Source organism: Gallus gallus, chromosome 6, assembly GCF_016699485.2.
Source record: "Gallus gallus isolate bGalGal1 chromosome 6, bGalGal1.mat.broiler.GRCg7b, whole genome shotgun sequence".
In the NCBI taxonomy this organism is placed as follows: Eukaryota; Metazoa; Chordata; class Aves; order Galliformes; family Phasianidae; genus Gallus; species Gallus gallus.
In genome coordinates, this window is record NC_052537.1 from 14,550,836 (window position 1) to 14,564,354 (window position 13,519).

Here is a 13,519-nt window from a genome sequence, read left to right on the forward strand (position 1 = left end):
AAACTGGGAAAAGACTCATATAAGTGCCTGCGAATAAAAACCCTCAAAGTTGAAAACAGAAACAATATGGCATCATTCAGTCCCAGATCTCAAGATGATGAAACTCCAATCCTGCCCTTAATCTTTTTTTACAACTGAACCTTGCCTCACTAGAGCAGCACAAGGACCTATAAGTCTTTTACACTTTCTCCATGTAGGTCCACTAACACATCCAGGATTCTGTTCCCAAGAGTCATAAAAGATATTTTATGGCTCCTTGCCCAGATTAGAATCTGCCTTCATTAGAATTTTGGTTTGGACCTTTTCACTATGAGTAATTCAACAGAATAGGAATGAACAGACATTAGAGAAGAACACTTTCTTGGAAGGAAGATGAGCAGCTTTTTCTCTGTAGTGGTGTTCTCAGCATTCACTGCACTAGGGGTTGTTCCAGTCTCAGAGCACTGGAGGCATTTTACAATTGAGACAGGTATCCTCTTCACCCTCCATTCCTTGTAGCTGTACCTTGGCCTATGTTTCGGCCCAGATGTGGAAGAGAGCATCTCTGCAGATGCTGCTGAGATTGCAGCTTAAGAGAGCTTGGATCTTACAGAGGCACTTCTGCTTTCCCACATTCCTCTCCTCTCCAAGACCTGTAGAGATAATCTCAAAAAAATTTTTAGATCTTCAGGCACAAATTACAATAGAAGTCAGAACTGATATCAGAATTTAGGATATTCAGGTTCTGAGGCCAAACTACAGCTCTCTGTCTGAGACCGCATGGGACATTTGAAGCTAGAATTGTTTCTAAATTGAATGACTGTAACAGATTCCCATGAATGTCAGCAGCTTTTTAGCTGCATGACTGCTGCTGAACTTTCCTGATGTACCCCAGTGGCTGTACTTCGGAGAATAACAGGTATAGTCTATCATTACATTGAATTCAACAGAATATTAATGGACATTGTCAGCAAACAGTAGCAAAGGGATATAGCTGTGAGGTCCTTTGGTAAGAGAATTGTTTCCTTTTGTCTGGCTCTGCTTAATGAAAATCTTGTCTCATATTCCTTCATGTTCACTTATCATGGGTGTGTTTGGCAGTTCACTGTCTGCATGCTACTTGACTGTGCCCAAAATATGATTTCTGTTTCATGCTTCTCGGGTGAGTCAGAGCTAGTTCATAGCATGTATGATTTACAAATTATTTTTTTGAGGATTTCAGTGCCTGCCTTAGCCAGTGAATCCCATGGCACCTTTCCCCAAAATGGCCTTAATTAAAGGGCATTGTCAATTTCCATGGCACTTTAATAACAGTATCACAACCTTTAGAGTTTTCAATTTGGTAAACTACATTCTTCCTATGTAGTTCCAGTTTAGTAAAACGTGCACCTTTTGAAAGGGAAAGGAGGCAAAAGGTGAAGGGGCAAGGAGCCATAAAATATCTTTTATGACTCTTAGGAACAGAAGATTTTTCAATAAGCCTAGCATAAAAATCTGGTTTGTGAATATGCCTATCTGGGTCCCTGGGACAGAAGCATTGTGCATGCTTCCAACAGCCAAATTTGTCTCTATTTTAAAACTCCAGTAAACCTCTACCATCAGCAAACTAAAAGGACCTATTTGCTACTACATAGAGCAGGCCTTGCTGCGTTTCACAGGATGTTACTCAGTTAAGTGAACTGCATGAGAACAAAAAAAGCAGTTTGTGTCCAGCACAATCAGTAGATCACTTGGCCATCAGACCAGTTTCTCCAAATCTCGTGTAAGCAGAGCAAACAATGATTATTGACAGTGTTTTCAGTGATCAGAAGTCACTCTGAAGCTGTGCCAGAATTTCCTAATTTTGAACTCCAAGTCATTTCCTTCCTTGGAGTTTATGGCTGCTAGCACTACTGCCAGCTGTGCTGTGCTAGGTTGACCTCAGATTTTTTTTTTCGGAAGACCCCAGTTGCCATTGTATTTCCTTGCACATTGACTTCTGCTTCAAGAGACTGTGTGAATTTTACTCTAGAGCTTGATCCTGTTGAGCAATTGTAGCTGCAACTCCCCCAGTTGTTTGCTGAGCAAGGAGACATTGTAGTTATAAGAAGATCACAACTATCAGCTCTGGTATACTATTTTTATGAGCAATAATGGAACAAGGTTTGGGGACTGAAGGAGAAAATGGAATATGAAAAGGAAAATGAAAAGAGGCTGTGAGGAAAGCGTGTCATTTCTAAATGAATGCTCTGTGCAGAGGAATTGGATCTTTTCACAGCAGAAAATGGATCTTAAATCTGATGCCTTAGCTTGTTTCAGCTTCTGTAATGAAATAGACTTTTCCTAATACCCTGTGACCTGAATTTCTCCCTGCTTTATGGGCGCTATTCCTTGACGTACAAACCTGTATTTTCTCAAGTCAGCATTTGATGATGGATGTCAAAATACAGGCCATGTATTATGCATATAGCATTACCGATTTAAGGTGTTTACTTGTCAAGTTGAAGAAATTCAAAAATGTCACATTCACTGAATCTGCACAGCTGTCACTTGTAGTTTTTCATGCCTTTAAATGAAAGTTCTGATAAAGCAGGTTAGTTTTCCTGCACTTTTTTTTTTTCCTTCTAGAGGAAAAAAAAATAGAAAGCCAATCTGTAGGGTTTACCTTATGACTTGGGAGCAGGAGTGTGGCCTGAAGGTGGATGATGCTATGTGACTCAAAACACAGGCACACAAAATCTTTAATAATTCCAATTCTTCTTTTTCTGAAAATATTCTAATAGTTGTATATTTTTCGGAAGTGTGTTTGTAGAGGTGTCTGAATTAATCCCAGGCAGGGAAATTAAATTAAAATAGCAAATATTTCTTATATCTTCCCAGATCATAGAATGAAAAATATTTAGTCATGTGTCTGTTCTTCATTCAAGGAGAAAAAAATATCCCTTTAACACGCTTCTTGCATTTCAGACTGAATGCACTGTGTGTGCAGTGTGCAATTACAGAGCTCCTGACAGTCTGTGTCTAACAGAAATGCCACATTTACTTCAATCTTCTAACACTTCTAGACATTTGTCTAGGAAGACAAATATTTGAAGGGTTAGAGGTGGTTGCAAACAGACACGTATGGAGAGCGTGTGTGTGCACACGTGCATGCCTGAGTGTGTGTATATTGCAGTAGTAGGAAGGTAAGACGAATTTACACATTTGGAAGCATTTATGTCAACTTTCTTCAATTTGCTTATAGCTGACTGGGAAAGACTAATGTGCTCTTATCATCTGGAAAGCCTGATTCACAGAAAGATGTTTTAGGTAGTGCATCCTGAGACAGGGAGAGGAGAGCCCTCAAGAAAAAGAGGGCAGCAGGTGCTCCATAGAGCCCCCCAGAATTACTATCCTAAAGTGCTTGGGTTAGTGGACATGCTGGCATGCACAGCTGGTATCTGCTGGGGGTAATCCTGGGGCAGACTATACCAGCTGACTTCCATCAGTAATGAGATCTTGGTGGAGACTGACTGGCCAGCCACCCTGGTAATGTGAGTACCTCTCTTAAACCGATGAATGTTAGCTTGCTTCTGTGTACTTTCCTTGAGAATGGTAAACCTTATGCAGAAGCACTGGTGCTTTTGTATTACATCCTCTCCTTACAGACCTCGTGCTGTAAATAGGAAATTCATACTGGCACCTTTTGGAGGGATAAGTCTCTCAGTGACTCTAGTTTTATTAGTTATCTATTCTGTATTTCCTATAGACAAGATTTAAGGAGAAATAAACTGAACATCAAATAAAAAATTGCATAACATCAAGAAGTCTAGATCAAGCAGACCTTATAGTTTGACTTGTTTACAAACAATTTGATAGTGAGGGTAATTGCCACTGGAAAAGAATTGAAAACTCTTCATAAAAAGCAATATAAAGCCAGTACTACATATTAAATAATACAGTTGAGTTTAGAGATTTTCTGGTTTGTAAAGTAGTCTACAAACTGAAGAAAGAACCATGCCATCTTGTTCTGAGTACAATAGCAGATGACTGTACCAATGAGTTTAACTGAGGGAAACAGTTTCCACACTGCAAGAAAATAATGAAGTTACGTCAGGATTTTTTCTGTGATTAATTTAGAATTGGCATATGAAAAAATCAAAATTACTTCAGGTCAGTAATGAGAGAGACAAAAATCTGTCCCTGGTGTGAAGTCAAGGAACTCAGGCAAAATGTGGCTTAAAAAATAAAATGTTTTCTTCTCAGAAATGTGAATTTTAAAGCAAGCTTGGCCTATTCCTATTCCTAACTGACAAATATTCGCCTAAAAACATTGTTTTGACAGTGGTCTTAAATGAAGCCCTAAATTCAAACTAAGGTTCACCATCACCTCTGGAATGATATTAAGATGAGCATTCCCATGCTTTCTACAGCCTTAAGAAATAACAAACTGTGAATTTCTAGACCAACTCTTGCATGAGGTTTTATATAACTACCAAAATTCAACCACTTAGAATCAGACTTCAAAGGCTTTGTACAGTGCTTTTTTTTGTTTCTTTGTCTGTTTTTGTAATTTTAAAAAAGAAAATAAAAAAAGAAGCTTAGTTCCAAGAGCTTCATTTCTAACTGTGCAGAGAATCAGGCTGAAAACATAAAGATTATTAGTTTGCTAGAGATAAGCCTTGCTGCTTTCCATATCTTTTCTCCTTTGAGTGCCTCTTGATGTGTTTTCTTTCCCACCTTTCATTCCTGTACATCCCCAAAGGTGTAAGTCTATTTCTAGTTTCTTTTCATGCATCACTTTTCCATACCATTTGAAAATCTATGTCTTCTTCCTTCCATCTTTTCTTTTTTGCTAGAATGGACCCTCCATCTCAGTATTTCTGTAACTGTAATCTTAATAAATCTTCATATGCAACGTATGTCTGAAAGGCAAAAAGACTATTGGTTTTACTGCTCCTGGAAAACAGCAAATCCTAAATCCTGCATGTTGATCAAACATCAGACTTACTAATGGAAACAGCTACTGGTGGTTGAACTACTGTTTTACAAGCAGACCACTGTAATTTTAATTCAGGTTTGAGAAATAATACTTGTTTCAGGATTACTTGAAATAATGTGGTTTAACTTGTCAGGTAGCTATGAAAATTAACTATCCCATCCAAAACAAATACAAGTGTTAAAAGGAAAAGAAAAATAAACCTCTGTAAAATTGAAGTTGTATTTTGTGTATGTGTGTTTATTATTTTTATTTATATTTAAACAAGCAAAACATTTAGTGTGTTTTGATATATGGAGTACCCAGGATAAAAAAATGTGTCCTAGTTTCTTCTCCACTAGCTGCCAAAGTACTACCTTACTCTGTGTAAATGATCTGTATATTTCTGAATGATTATGCTTTTAAGAAATAATTGTTGAAAAATAATTCAATCTTTAAAAGGAAAAAAAAAAAAAGGCAGATGTCTTTATTGTTCTTTTCTTAAAAAAATAATGGATGGGAAATTCAACACACACGATGGTGTTTCTTTTTTAAAATTTCTGTCATTATATCTATCAGCCTAAAAAGTCTTTTTCATTTTCATACAGACTTCATATCTAAATATCTTTGTTTATTTTATTTTATTTTTCAGGCTTTACACCCCCTGGTATGGATAGGTCATCTCCAGACAACAGTCCTGTCCACGGCCTGTTACGTCAACCCTCCATTACAACAGGAGCCAACATCCCTATTATAACAGAGCTAGGTAAGAAGAGAATTTATCCTATCATTTACACTCCCCTGTCTTTTTCTCGCTTTCCTTCTTACATGGCATCAGGAAAATTCCCTACACTGCATCTTACACTGTCTTACACTGCTGTGTTTTCTGATAACTCTTTTAAATTGCTCACTCCAAAGAAAGTTTAGTAACAGTTGTTTCACTTTATTTGAACAACTGAAATATATTTCTCTCTTTCCTCTATGTTTTCTCCATTTTCTCTAAACAAACACTATCAGACAAGATGCCTTTTACATAACATAACAAATAAACAGGGTTCTTTGGGATAAGGTTATAAAAAAAAAAAAAAACATCCCCCCAAAACCCCACAGTAAGTATAAGCAGACATATCCTGTACTTTTAGTCAATAGTAGGAGGCTATTTGTTTATTTCTTCATGGTCCAGAACTGTTTAATCATGTGTAACCAAACTCTGTATAACAGTATGAGATATTTTACCCCTGAGAATATGATGATGGTAGGTAACCAGGCTCTGATTTCCACTCTGGCTGTGGGTATTTATGTTGTCAAGTGGTGTGATGTGAAGTGCAGAAGCTGTTCTGCTTTTTCATGGCAAATACAAACTTGATTTGTGGTCCTTTGTCCTTTTATTTTCTTTTTCAGTTTTATTTTTTAGAGCCTTACCTGTCTTTTTCCCTTACTTTATTCTCTTTCTGTACTTTCTTTTCCCCCTAAATACTTTACTTATTAGCTAAGCCTGGCAAACTTCTGCCTTTGGTTTCAATCAGTCAGGAAAAAAACAGTGGAACCCACATTCTAATGATAACTGAACTGGGTAAGAAGTGCCTTTTTCCTTCACATCACTGTCTTATTTTCTGTTGTTGTTGTTCTTACTGTCATCAGCTTTTTCTTTATTTATCTGGCTGTATCAGAGGGGCTACCCTCATGGCACTGCTTTGAATGTGTTTTATTTGTGGTTCTGGTTGAAATTGACTGTCTTGTTCTGGCCTTTCTTAATGATTTTTTTTTTCACGCAGCATCAGTAAACCTTTGATCACACTCGTCTGACCTGCCGGCTGTTTTCATAGCACCTCTCACCAATTCATTTTCTCTGGCCTGGGCTCCCACCTCCCGGGCCCCTCCTCCCCCTGCCAATTTTTCTCTCCTTTTCTCTCTCTTTCTCTTTCTCTGTTTGTTATTTCAGCCTATTGTCAATTTGGTGGACATGCCTTAGCGGTGCTCAGAGGAAGTCAAAGAAGTAAAAAATATCAGAAAAGAACCCCCAGTATCACACTTTTCCTTCAGCTATTTGTTTTTTGGGAGGAGTAGGTCATCTCTCTGAAGCTCAGATCTTGAAGCTGCAAAAAAAGCATTGAAGCTTCTGTGTTTTTCCCTCCCCATAAAGAGAGATCTCAGAAGCTTTTGCTAGCAGTGTTTGATTAGCATTTCCTGCGGTGCAGCAGATGTCCAGGCCTACCTCACCCAGCCTGGAGACCTTTCATAGACATCATAGCAGCTAACTTTCATCAGGCAGATAAAGATATTGGGGATAAAGCAGCACTCACAGGATTCACATTGGATTTGTAGTACTGTGGAAGCTGACACCATGCACAACTAGTAAGTGGGTGTCAAAGTCAGGTATTAGTCTGCCAGATGTAAGTGGAAAAAGAATGCTACTGTCAATAGTGCCTGCTGTCGGTGAGCAAATTAAACTAAGGCACGAGCTCTTCAAAAAGTACATTTTGAAATGATACGTCAGGCTTTCAAATACTATTTTGCTCAAGATCCTGGAGGATAAATTGATAGCCATTATATAAAGAAAGGAATACTGTAGATATTGGCATTTACTAGGGTGAAAGTTTTCAGCTCACAGAGCAGAACACTTCTCCATTTAAAATGCTGAGGAGTTATGTTTGCATGGTTACATCTGGAAGCGGGAAGGTACAGTTTTTAAATCCTACTTCATCTCTGGTCCTGATTTGCTGTATGAACGTGGCCAAGTGCTAGCTCAGCAAGACTCTAAGAGGAAGATAGCAACACTCATCTCTTTTAGAGGGGTATAACGAGGCTTTATCTGTAAATATTCATGTTTTGCTAGCAAACCATGGCATGTTTGGTAGTATATGCAGGTTGAGAAAGGAGTGGATAGAAAATGAAACTATGCAGGATGATCAGAATAGCAGGCAGAATTCCTAAACTAAGAAATCCAAAGCTAAAACCTGACCAATGGCAGCTCTAATGTTCATTTCTAAGCTCTCTGACTTGGATAAGCAGATGGGCTCAAGTAGGGATTAGGGGCATATTCAAAGAATTTGGTTGAAAATGCCAAAAACTTTTCTGAGTTTCCTTCCTTGCGCAGGACTTTAAATTAATTTGTCATTTAATAAGATAAATATTATTTCAGTGACACTGCTAAGCAGTCCATGCTTTCGCGTCTAAGGAGGGCTAATATAGAAATTAAATACGTAGTGAAATATTATTCACTTGATAAGTTGATCTCAATGAAACAACTATTTTTAGTGTTGTGAAGTAGAGGCAGAGAGTTTAACTGTGACAATAAAATGCCAGAGAAAGTCTGAATGACAAATATTACTTTGCGCTTTTCTTTAAAGCAGTCTGATATAGATCCTTTTTCACACTGGCTAATACAGAATTTGTGGAAGTGAGGTTATAGAGACAAATATTTGAGCAAAAGGCAGTGCTGCAAGAGAATAGCTGGAATATTGTTCATTCATTCAGATAAATGCATGTTAAAGGGATAGTTTATCCTCTTTTGAGCTGTAAATGCATTAACACCACTCCAGTAAGAATCACAGCAACACATCTAACAGATGCCTGTGGGCTAAATCAGTTTTATGGGCAGCCTCTATTTTAGAAAGAGGTTTTTACTTGGTGTTTTGTGATGATATTTCACTGTACATGTATGCATACAACCTTAGCCACTGTACCTGACTAATACCAGGATTGCTTCAATATACAGAAGAGCTCTGTGGATCCCTTTTGTGTGCAGGCAGATGGTGCCACAAAGCTATTTTTACAGCAAAGGGATAGTCACCTATCAAGAGCGAGAGTCACCTCTCATGAGCAAGATACCTATCAAAAGATTTTTATGTAAATGCACATTTTCACATCCATCTTGATTTCATTTTCAGTGACGTCAAAGGCACAAGTCTGTGTTTCCAGACATAAGCTGTTTCTTTTTCTTTCTGACTGTGTAATATGTAAGGTCATATACTGGTGACCCAGAGGCACGTTATGATTGTATTATTATGATTATTATTTTCAGTAAATGATTCAAATGTTCAGTTCTTGGACCAAGATGATGATGATGATCCAGATACAGAACTGTACCTCACGCAGCCCTTTGCATGTGGAACCGCATTTGCTGTCAGCGTGCTGGACTCTCTCATGAGCGCAGTAAGCAAACAAAACCTTTTTCTTTCCATCAGACTTATGGGGAAAGAGTAGAAAATGTAATCCTTGTAGTGCAGGTAGTCAGGAGAATATAGTTTTCTCCTAAATGTCAAGAGAATTCCAGAACATTTACTAGGATTTTTTTTCTGTTGGATCCAGAGACCTGGGTCCAAAGCAAAGAAGATATCTAGGACCACCACGAACCCACAGTTTTTAAAAGCAGAGTTTCTTGTCCAGCTTATTAAAGGGTAATAGTTTCCAAAAATGTTGTATCTCATGAAACCCAAATTCAGTGTGTCAGTCTATGCTCACTGTGCATATCAGATAGCATCAACCATGTTTTAAGCTTTTTAATTTCTTCTAGCCCTCAGCAGTACTCTGGGTGCTGAAGGACACTGATAGAACCATACTAAATACAAAAGTCATTGTACACATCAAGTGGACTCTACTTTTGTGAAGAGAGGTTGCAGTCTCTTTTTCAGATGAGTTATCATATGAATCAAGTTGTAAGTGCGTGCTGGAAACTACAGATGGTGGTGTTATGCCTACACTAGGGTTTTGGTTTGCAGCCGTAGTACAGTTTCAAAACAAACACCTTGGTCATAGTCCTTTTCATTCTCCCTTGTTTCATGTCGGCTTTTTTCAGAACAGTTTTGCTCCATAAGCTACACTTCAGAGGAACATTAAGCTCTGTTAGAAGTAGCAAGGACATATCCTTTTTAAAATTTGAGTATAAGCTTTCTGAGCTCTCCCTGTAATACAGTTCCATGGTGCCAGCAATCATCTGTTGTAAACCTCATATAATATTAGAAATGAGCACACCGATTTCTTTAAGAGCCAAGTCTGACCTTCACCTAAATTCAGAATGAAGTTTTTTGCTTTTAAGAAAAATTCACAATGATCTTTGTTTTTTGATATTTCATTCATATTTCATATTTATATACCTATATTTCATTTTTTATTCTCTGCTATATTCCTTATATGTTCCATCCACATCTAAATAGTATCAGTCTACACTGATAAAATTTTATTCTAATGCAGCCTAGGAGTTTGCAATAAACTCAGAAAATACATTTTTGAAATTGGCCATATTTTGCAGACTTGACAAATTCAGAAAGCCTAAGCAAGCACACCTAAACCTTTGTTTGTACCTTCTCTAATTAAAATCTCAATGAATAATATATTTATCATTTTCTCCTTGTAAATGGGAATAATTTAACATGAAGATTCTGAATTGTTATACTGAGTACTGTTTACCTACTCACATTATTATCTAAAGCAATGTCTCTGGATGAATCTTTCCGAAGGCCATTTACGGGGCTGTATTAATTCTTCTGATCATGACTGGCATCCCCACAAAAAGGGGGGAAAATGTTGTGAATGCCATTGTTTTCTTGTGCAAAAACACATGATCTAGATAACAGAGATTCGATAAGAAAAATAGAGAACATTACTGTTTAGATTTTTTCCTCAGAACTTGTCACATAGTCCTCACAATATTTTTAGTTCTTGCTGCCTTTCATACCCTTCTAGTTTTTGGCAATATGTCCCTTCATTTCTGATATTTTTTTCTTCAACAGCGACTTTTTTTTTCAAACATTTTTGCATCTAAGTAGTCATATATGTTGGAGAGAGTGCAGCCTGAAGCCAGAGAATTAAATATGATAACAAGAGTAGAAAATTCTGACTAACAAAAAATACTAATCAAGCAGATAAGGATTCAGTCAATCAGAGCAGCCCATCGTCCAATCTTTTTTTTCAATACTTTGCATACCAGTGGCAGTGTATGTTTTGTTCCTGAAAGGTCTAGTAAACTCTTGGAAAAGTACCGTTCTTCCTGACCCTTCAGAATGCGTAAGATGTGTGAGATGCTGCAAGATGGTTTCCCTTTACTATCCATACTCTCATGGAAAGGATGTACATTCCTTTTAGGGGTCCTCCAAAGGAAGGAGCATTTCTCATTCAAACTAATCTACTTGCATTGTATTATCTCGTTGTTTTTTGTTTTTGATTTTCTAGAGTATGCTTACTTTTAGGAAACAACATCTATTTATTCTGCCTAATTTCAACCCAGTAGTGGCAAAAACAAACAAACAAACAAACAAAACCAAAAAACAAAGTCTGAAACTGTGAGATCTACAGTTATTTTCTTCATCCTATTAGTTACACAGAAATTCTGTGCTGTAAGGAAATAATTCACTTTGTGCTGTTCTTTGCCAGCTCATTCTGATAGAAGAAAGTAGTTCAATATTCAATCCACTTAGTGATTCAATTTTACTGTTACTTAATTTTTATAGCAAAGTTCCAACCTATGATCTCTGTTGTTATTTCAAGAATGTGAATGCCTCATATGGGCTAAAATACAAATGCACAATGGATGAACTGCTCCATTAAGAATGAATCACTTTTTGCATTGTTGGAGTTTTGTAGTAAAACAGCTATAAGAAATATTAGAAAATAGAATAAGATTAGACAGTGGAATAATACCCATGCATGCAGTATTCTTTCTGACTTCCAGACAATTTAAATATTATGTTTAGAGGTTTATGTGTAGAAAAAGAAAGGTAAATATGTATTGTACAGTAATCCTTTTGTATGAACTTTTTATGCCGAGTTGTATCCACAAGTCAAATCGCTAAATATCATACTTGGGTTAAATTATGGAGTTATTGAATATTAATTCAATAGTATTAAACAGTGTTGCATTCTTCCTGTTTTTTATATAAAGTTATCAATATAGGAATAGTGAATTAATAAATCTCAGAAAGTATGGTCACTTTCTGATTCAAATCTGAATACTGGAAGACACTATCTTCTGTTGATTTAGTGTTATTTCCTATAAAATGACAATATTGCACACTTCAAATTTGAAATCATACTAGTCTCTTATTTCAAAGATAAAAGGCTTAACGAAGTTCACTTTTCATAAGACTACCTACAGGCTATCTACAGTTTGTCCTCTGCAGCAAAAGCAGGATATTCCAAAGCCTGTGTTTCACAGTGTGAAGATCATTGCTCAGAAGATAATAATGAGATCAAAAACTGCACTGTCCTTTCAAACACTTGAGTGTACACTGTATGAAGACTGCACGTATGGTTCATGTTTTAAGTGAATAGTGACTATTGTTAAATCATGCCAGCGAAGCATTATTATGTCTCTAAAGAGGCATCTACTGCCATCAGTGACTTGAATGATATATATTTGTAATGTCATAACACATGCAAAACCAGGGAAAGAATATATATAGCCTCTTAGTCTCAATGTGAAGCCACTCCTGAAAAGCAAAGTATGCTGTCATCACCAAATTGAACATAATTGAAAATCATTAGATTATAATGTATAAAAAAGATAAAATAGAGATATAATAGTTTAAGAGAAATAAGGCGCTTTTTTTTGTTTTTCTTTTCCTTTTCTGAGTGATAATGAGATATAACAGATAAACCTGTGCATGTGAGCTAATCAGTTTTATAAATGTAGTACCTTCAAATATTTGCAAAGTTGACTTGAGAGCCAAAGCTTGTCCATGTCTCCTTTTGGTCCTGAAGCTAGGAGAAGCTCTAGCAGATTGGCATGCATGTCACACCTACCAGATAGTGTCAGAATAATACCCCTAGAGGCAAGGATCTCAAGAGCCAGACTACAGTTTAACAGCTGGTATCATAGAATTTATTTTCTTGTGCTAGTACCTTGGCTCTTGCTTTTTCTTTCAATTACAAAATCCTATTCCTCTAAAAAAACAAAAGCATCACAGTGAAAGAGAAAAACAGTTCAAAGCTACTTTTCTGTATATCTCGTATTCTCTCTTCTTCAAGAATTTCTCATAGTCTCATTATGCAGAAAATACACTATTTTAATCTATGATATGGACATTTTGAAACACAAGACTCTTTTGTGCAAGTCAGCAAACAGCATCTTTTACCTCAAAGTGCTCCAAACTTCTTTAAAATTCAGACAATATTTTGGAAACGAATCCATTTTCAGACACTAAAACCCTGTTGTTACTTTTCTGCTCTTCATTCTATATCAAAGACATGTTTGTTTTTAGTAGAAGTCCTTGATGTTAGCTTAGTCAATCTTCATGTTTGCATATAAATTATTTGTTTATCAGCGTTCCTCCAATTGGAAAAGGACATTAAAACATTTATTTGAAAAAGATATTAAAAAACTGCATGCAGTGGAGGAGTGGCCTTCTTAGAATAAACTCATTTAAAAAAAAACACACTAGCAAACATAAAAAAAGTGGCAGATACGGCTTGGAAAATGACAATTTTAGAGTAATTATAAATGAAAAGCAAAATGCCATTAAAGAAATGTTATTAAAAGATGTGCTAATTTTCAGTTAAATTTTCTGTAAAGGACCAATTAGTTGAAGAGGTTTGACAGCCTCAACTGCAAAATATAAGCACTCTGGCAATTATACTTTAAAAATAATTGAACAAAAAGGAAAGCCT

At 36.5% G+C, this 13,519-nt stretch overlaps 1 protein-coding gene across 50 annotated transcripts in view; it reads left to right on the forward strand.

Annotated features, from left to right (window-relative positions):
• Window positions 1-13,519, forward strand: part of KCNMA1 (potassium calcium-activated channel subfamily M alpha 1) — a 443,671-nt gene that overhangs the window by 408,964 nt on the left and 21,188 nt on the right. For 28 of the 50 annotated variants that reach the window (NM_204224.2, XM_015288167.3, XM_015288168.4 and 25 more), the window contains 2 exons: window positions 5,568-5,681; window positions 8,940-9,070. In NM_204224.2, the coding sequence (NP_989555.2) occupies window positions 5,568-5,681; window positions 8,940-9,070 (245 nt within the window). Of the gene's footprint in view, window positions 1-5,567; window positions 5,682-6,404; window positions 6,489-8,939; window positions 9,071-13,519 lie in introns of all 50 variants that reach the window. The other 22 variants (XM_040702202.2, XM_046942681.1, XM_040702201.2 and 19 more) reach the window with 1 other exon arrangement.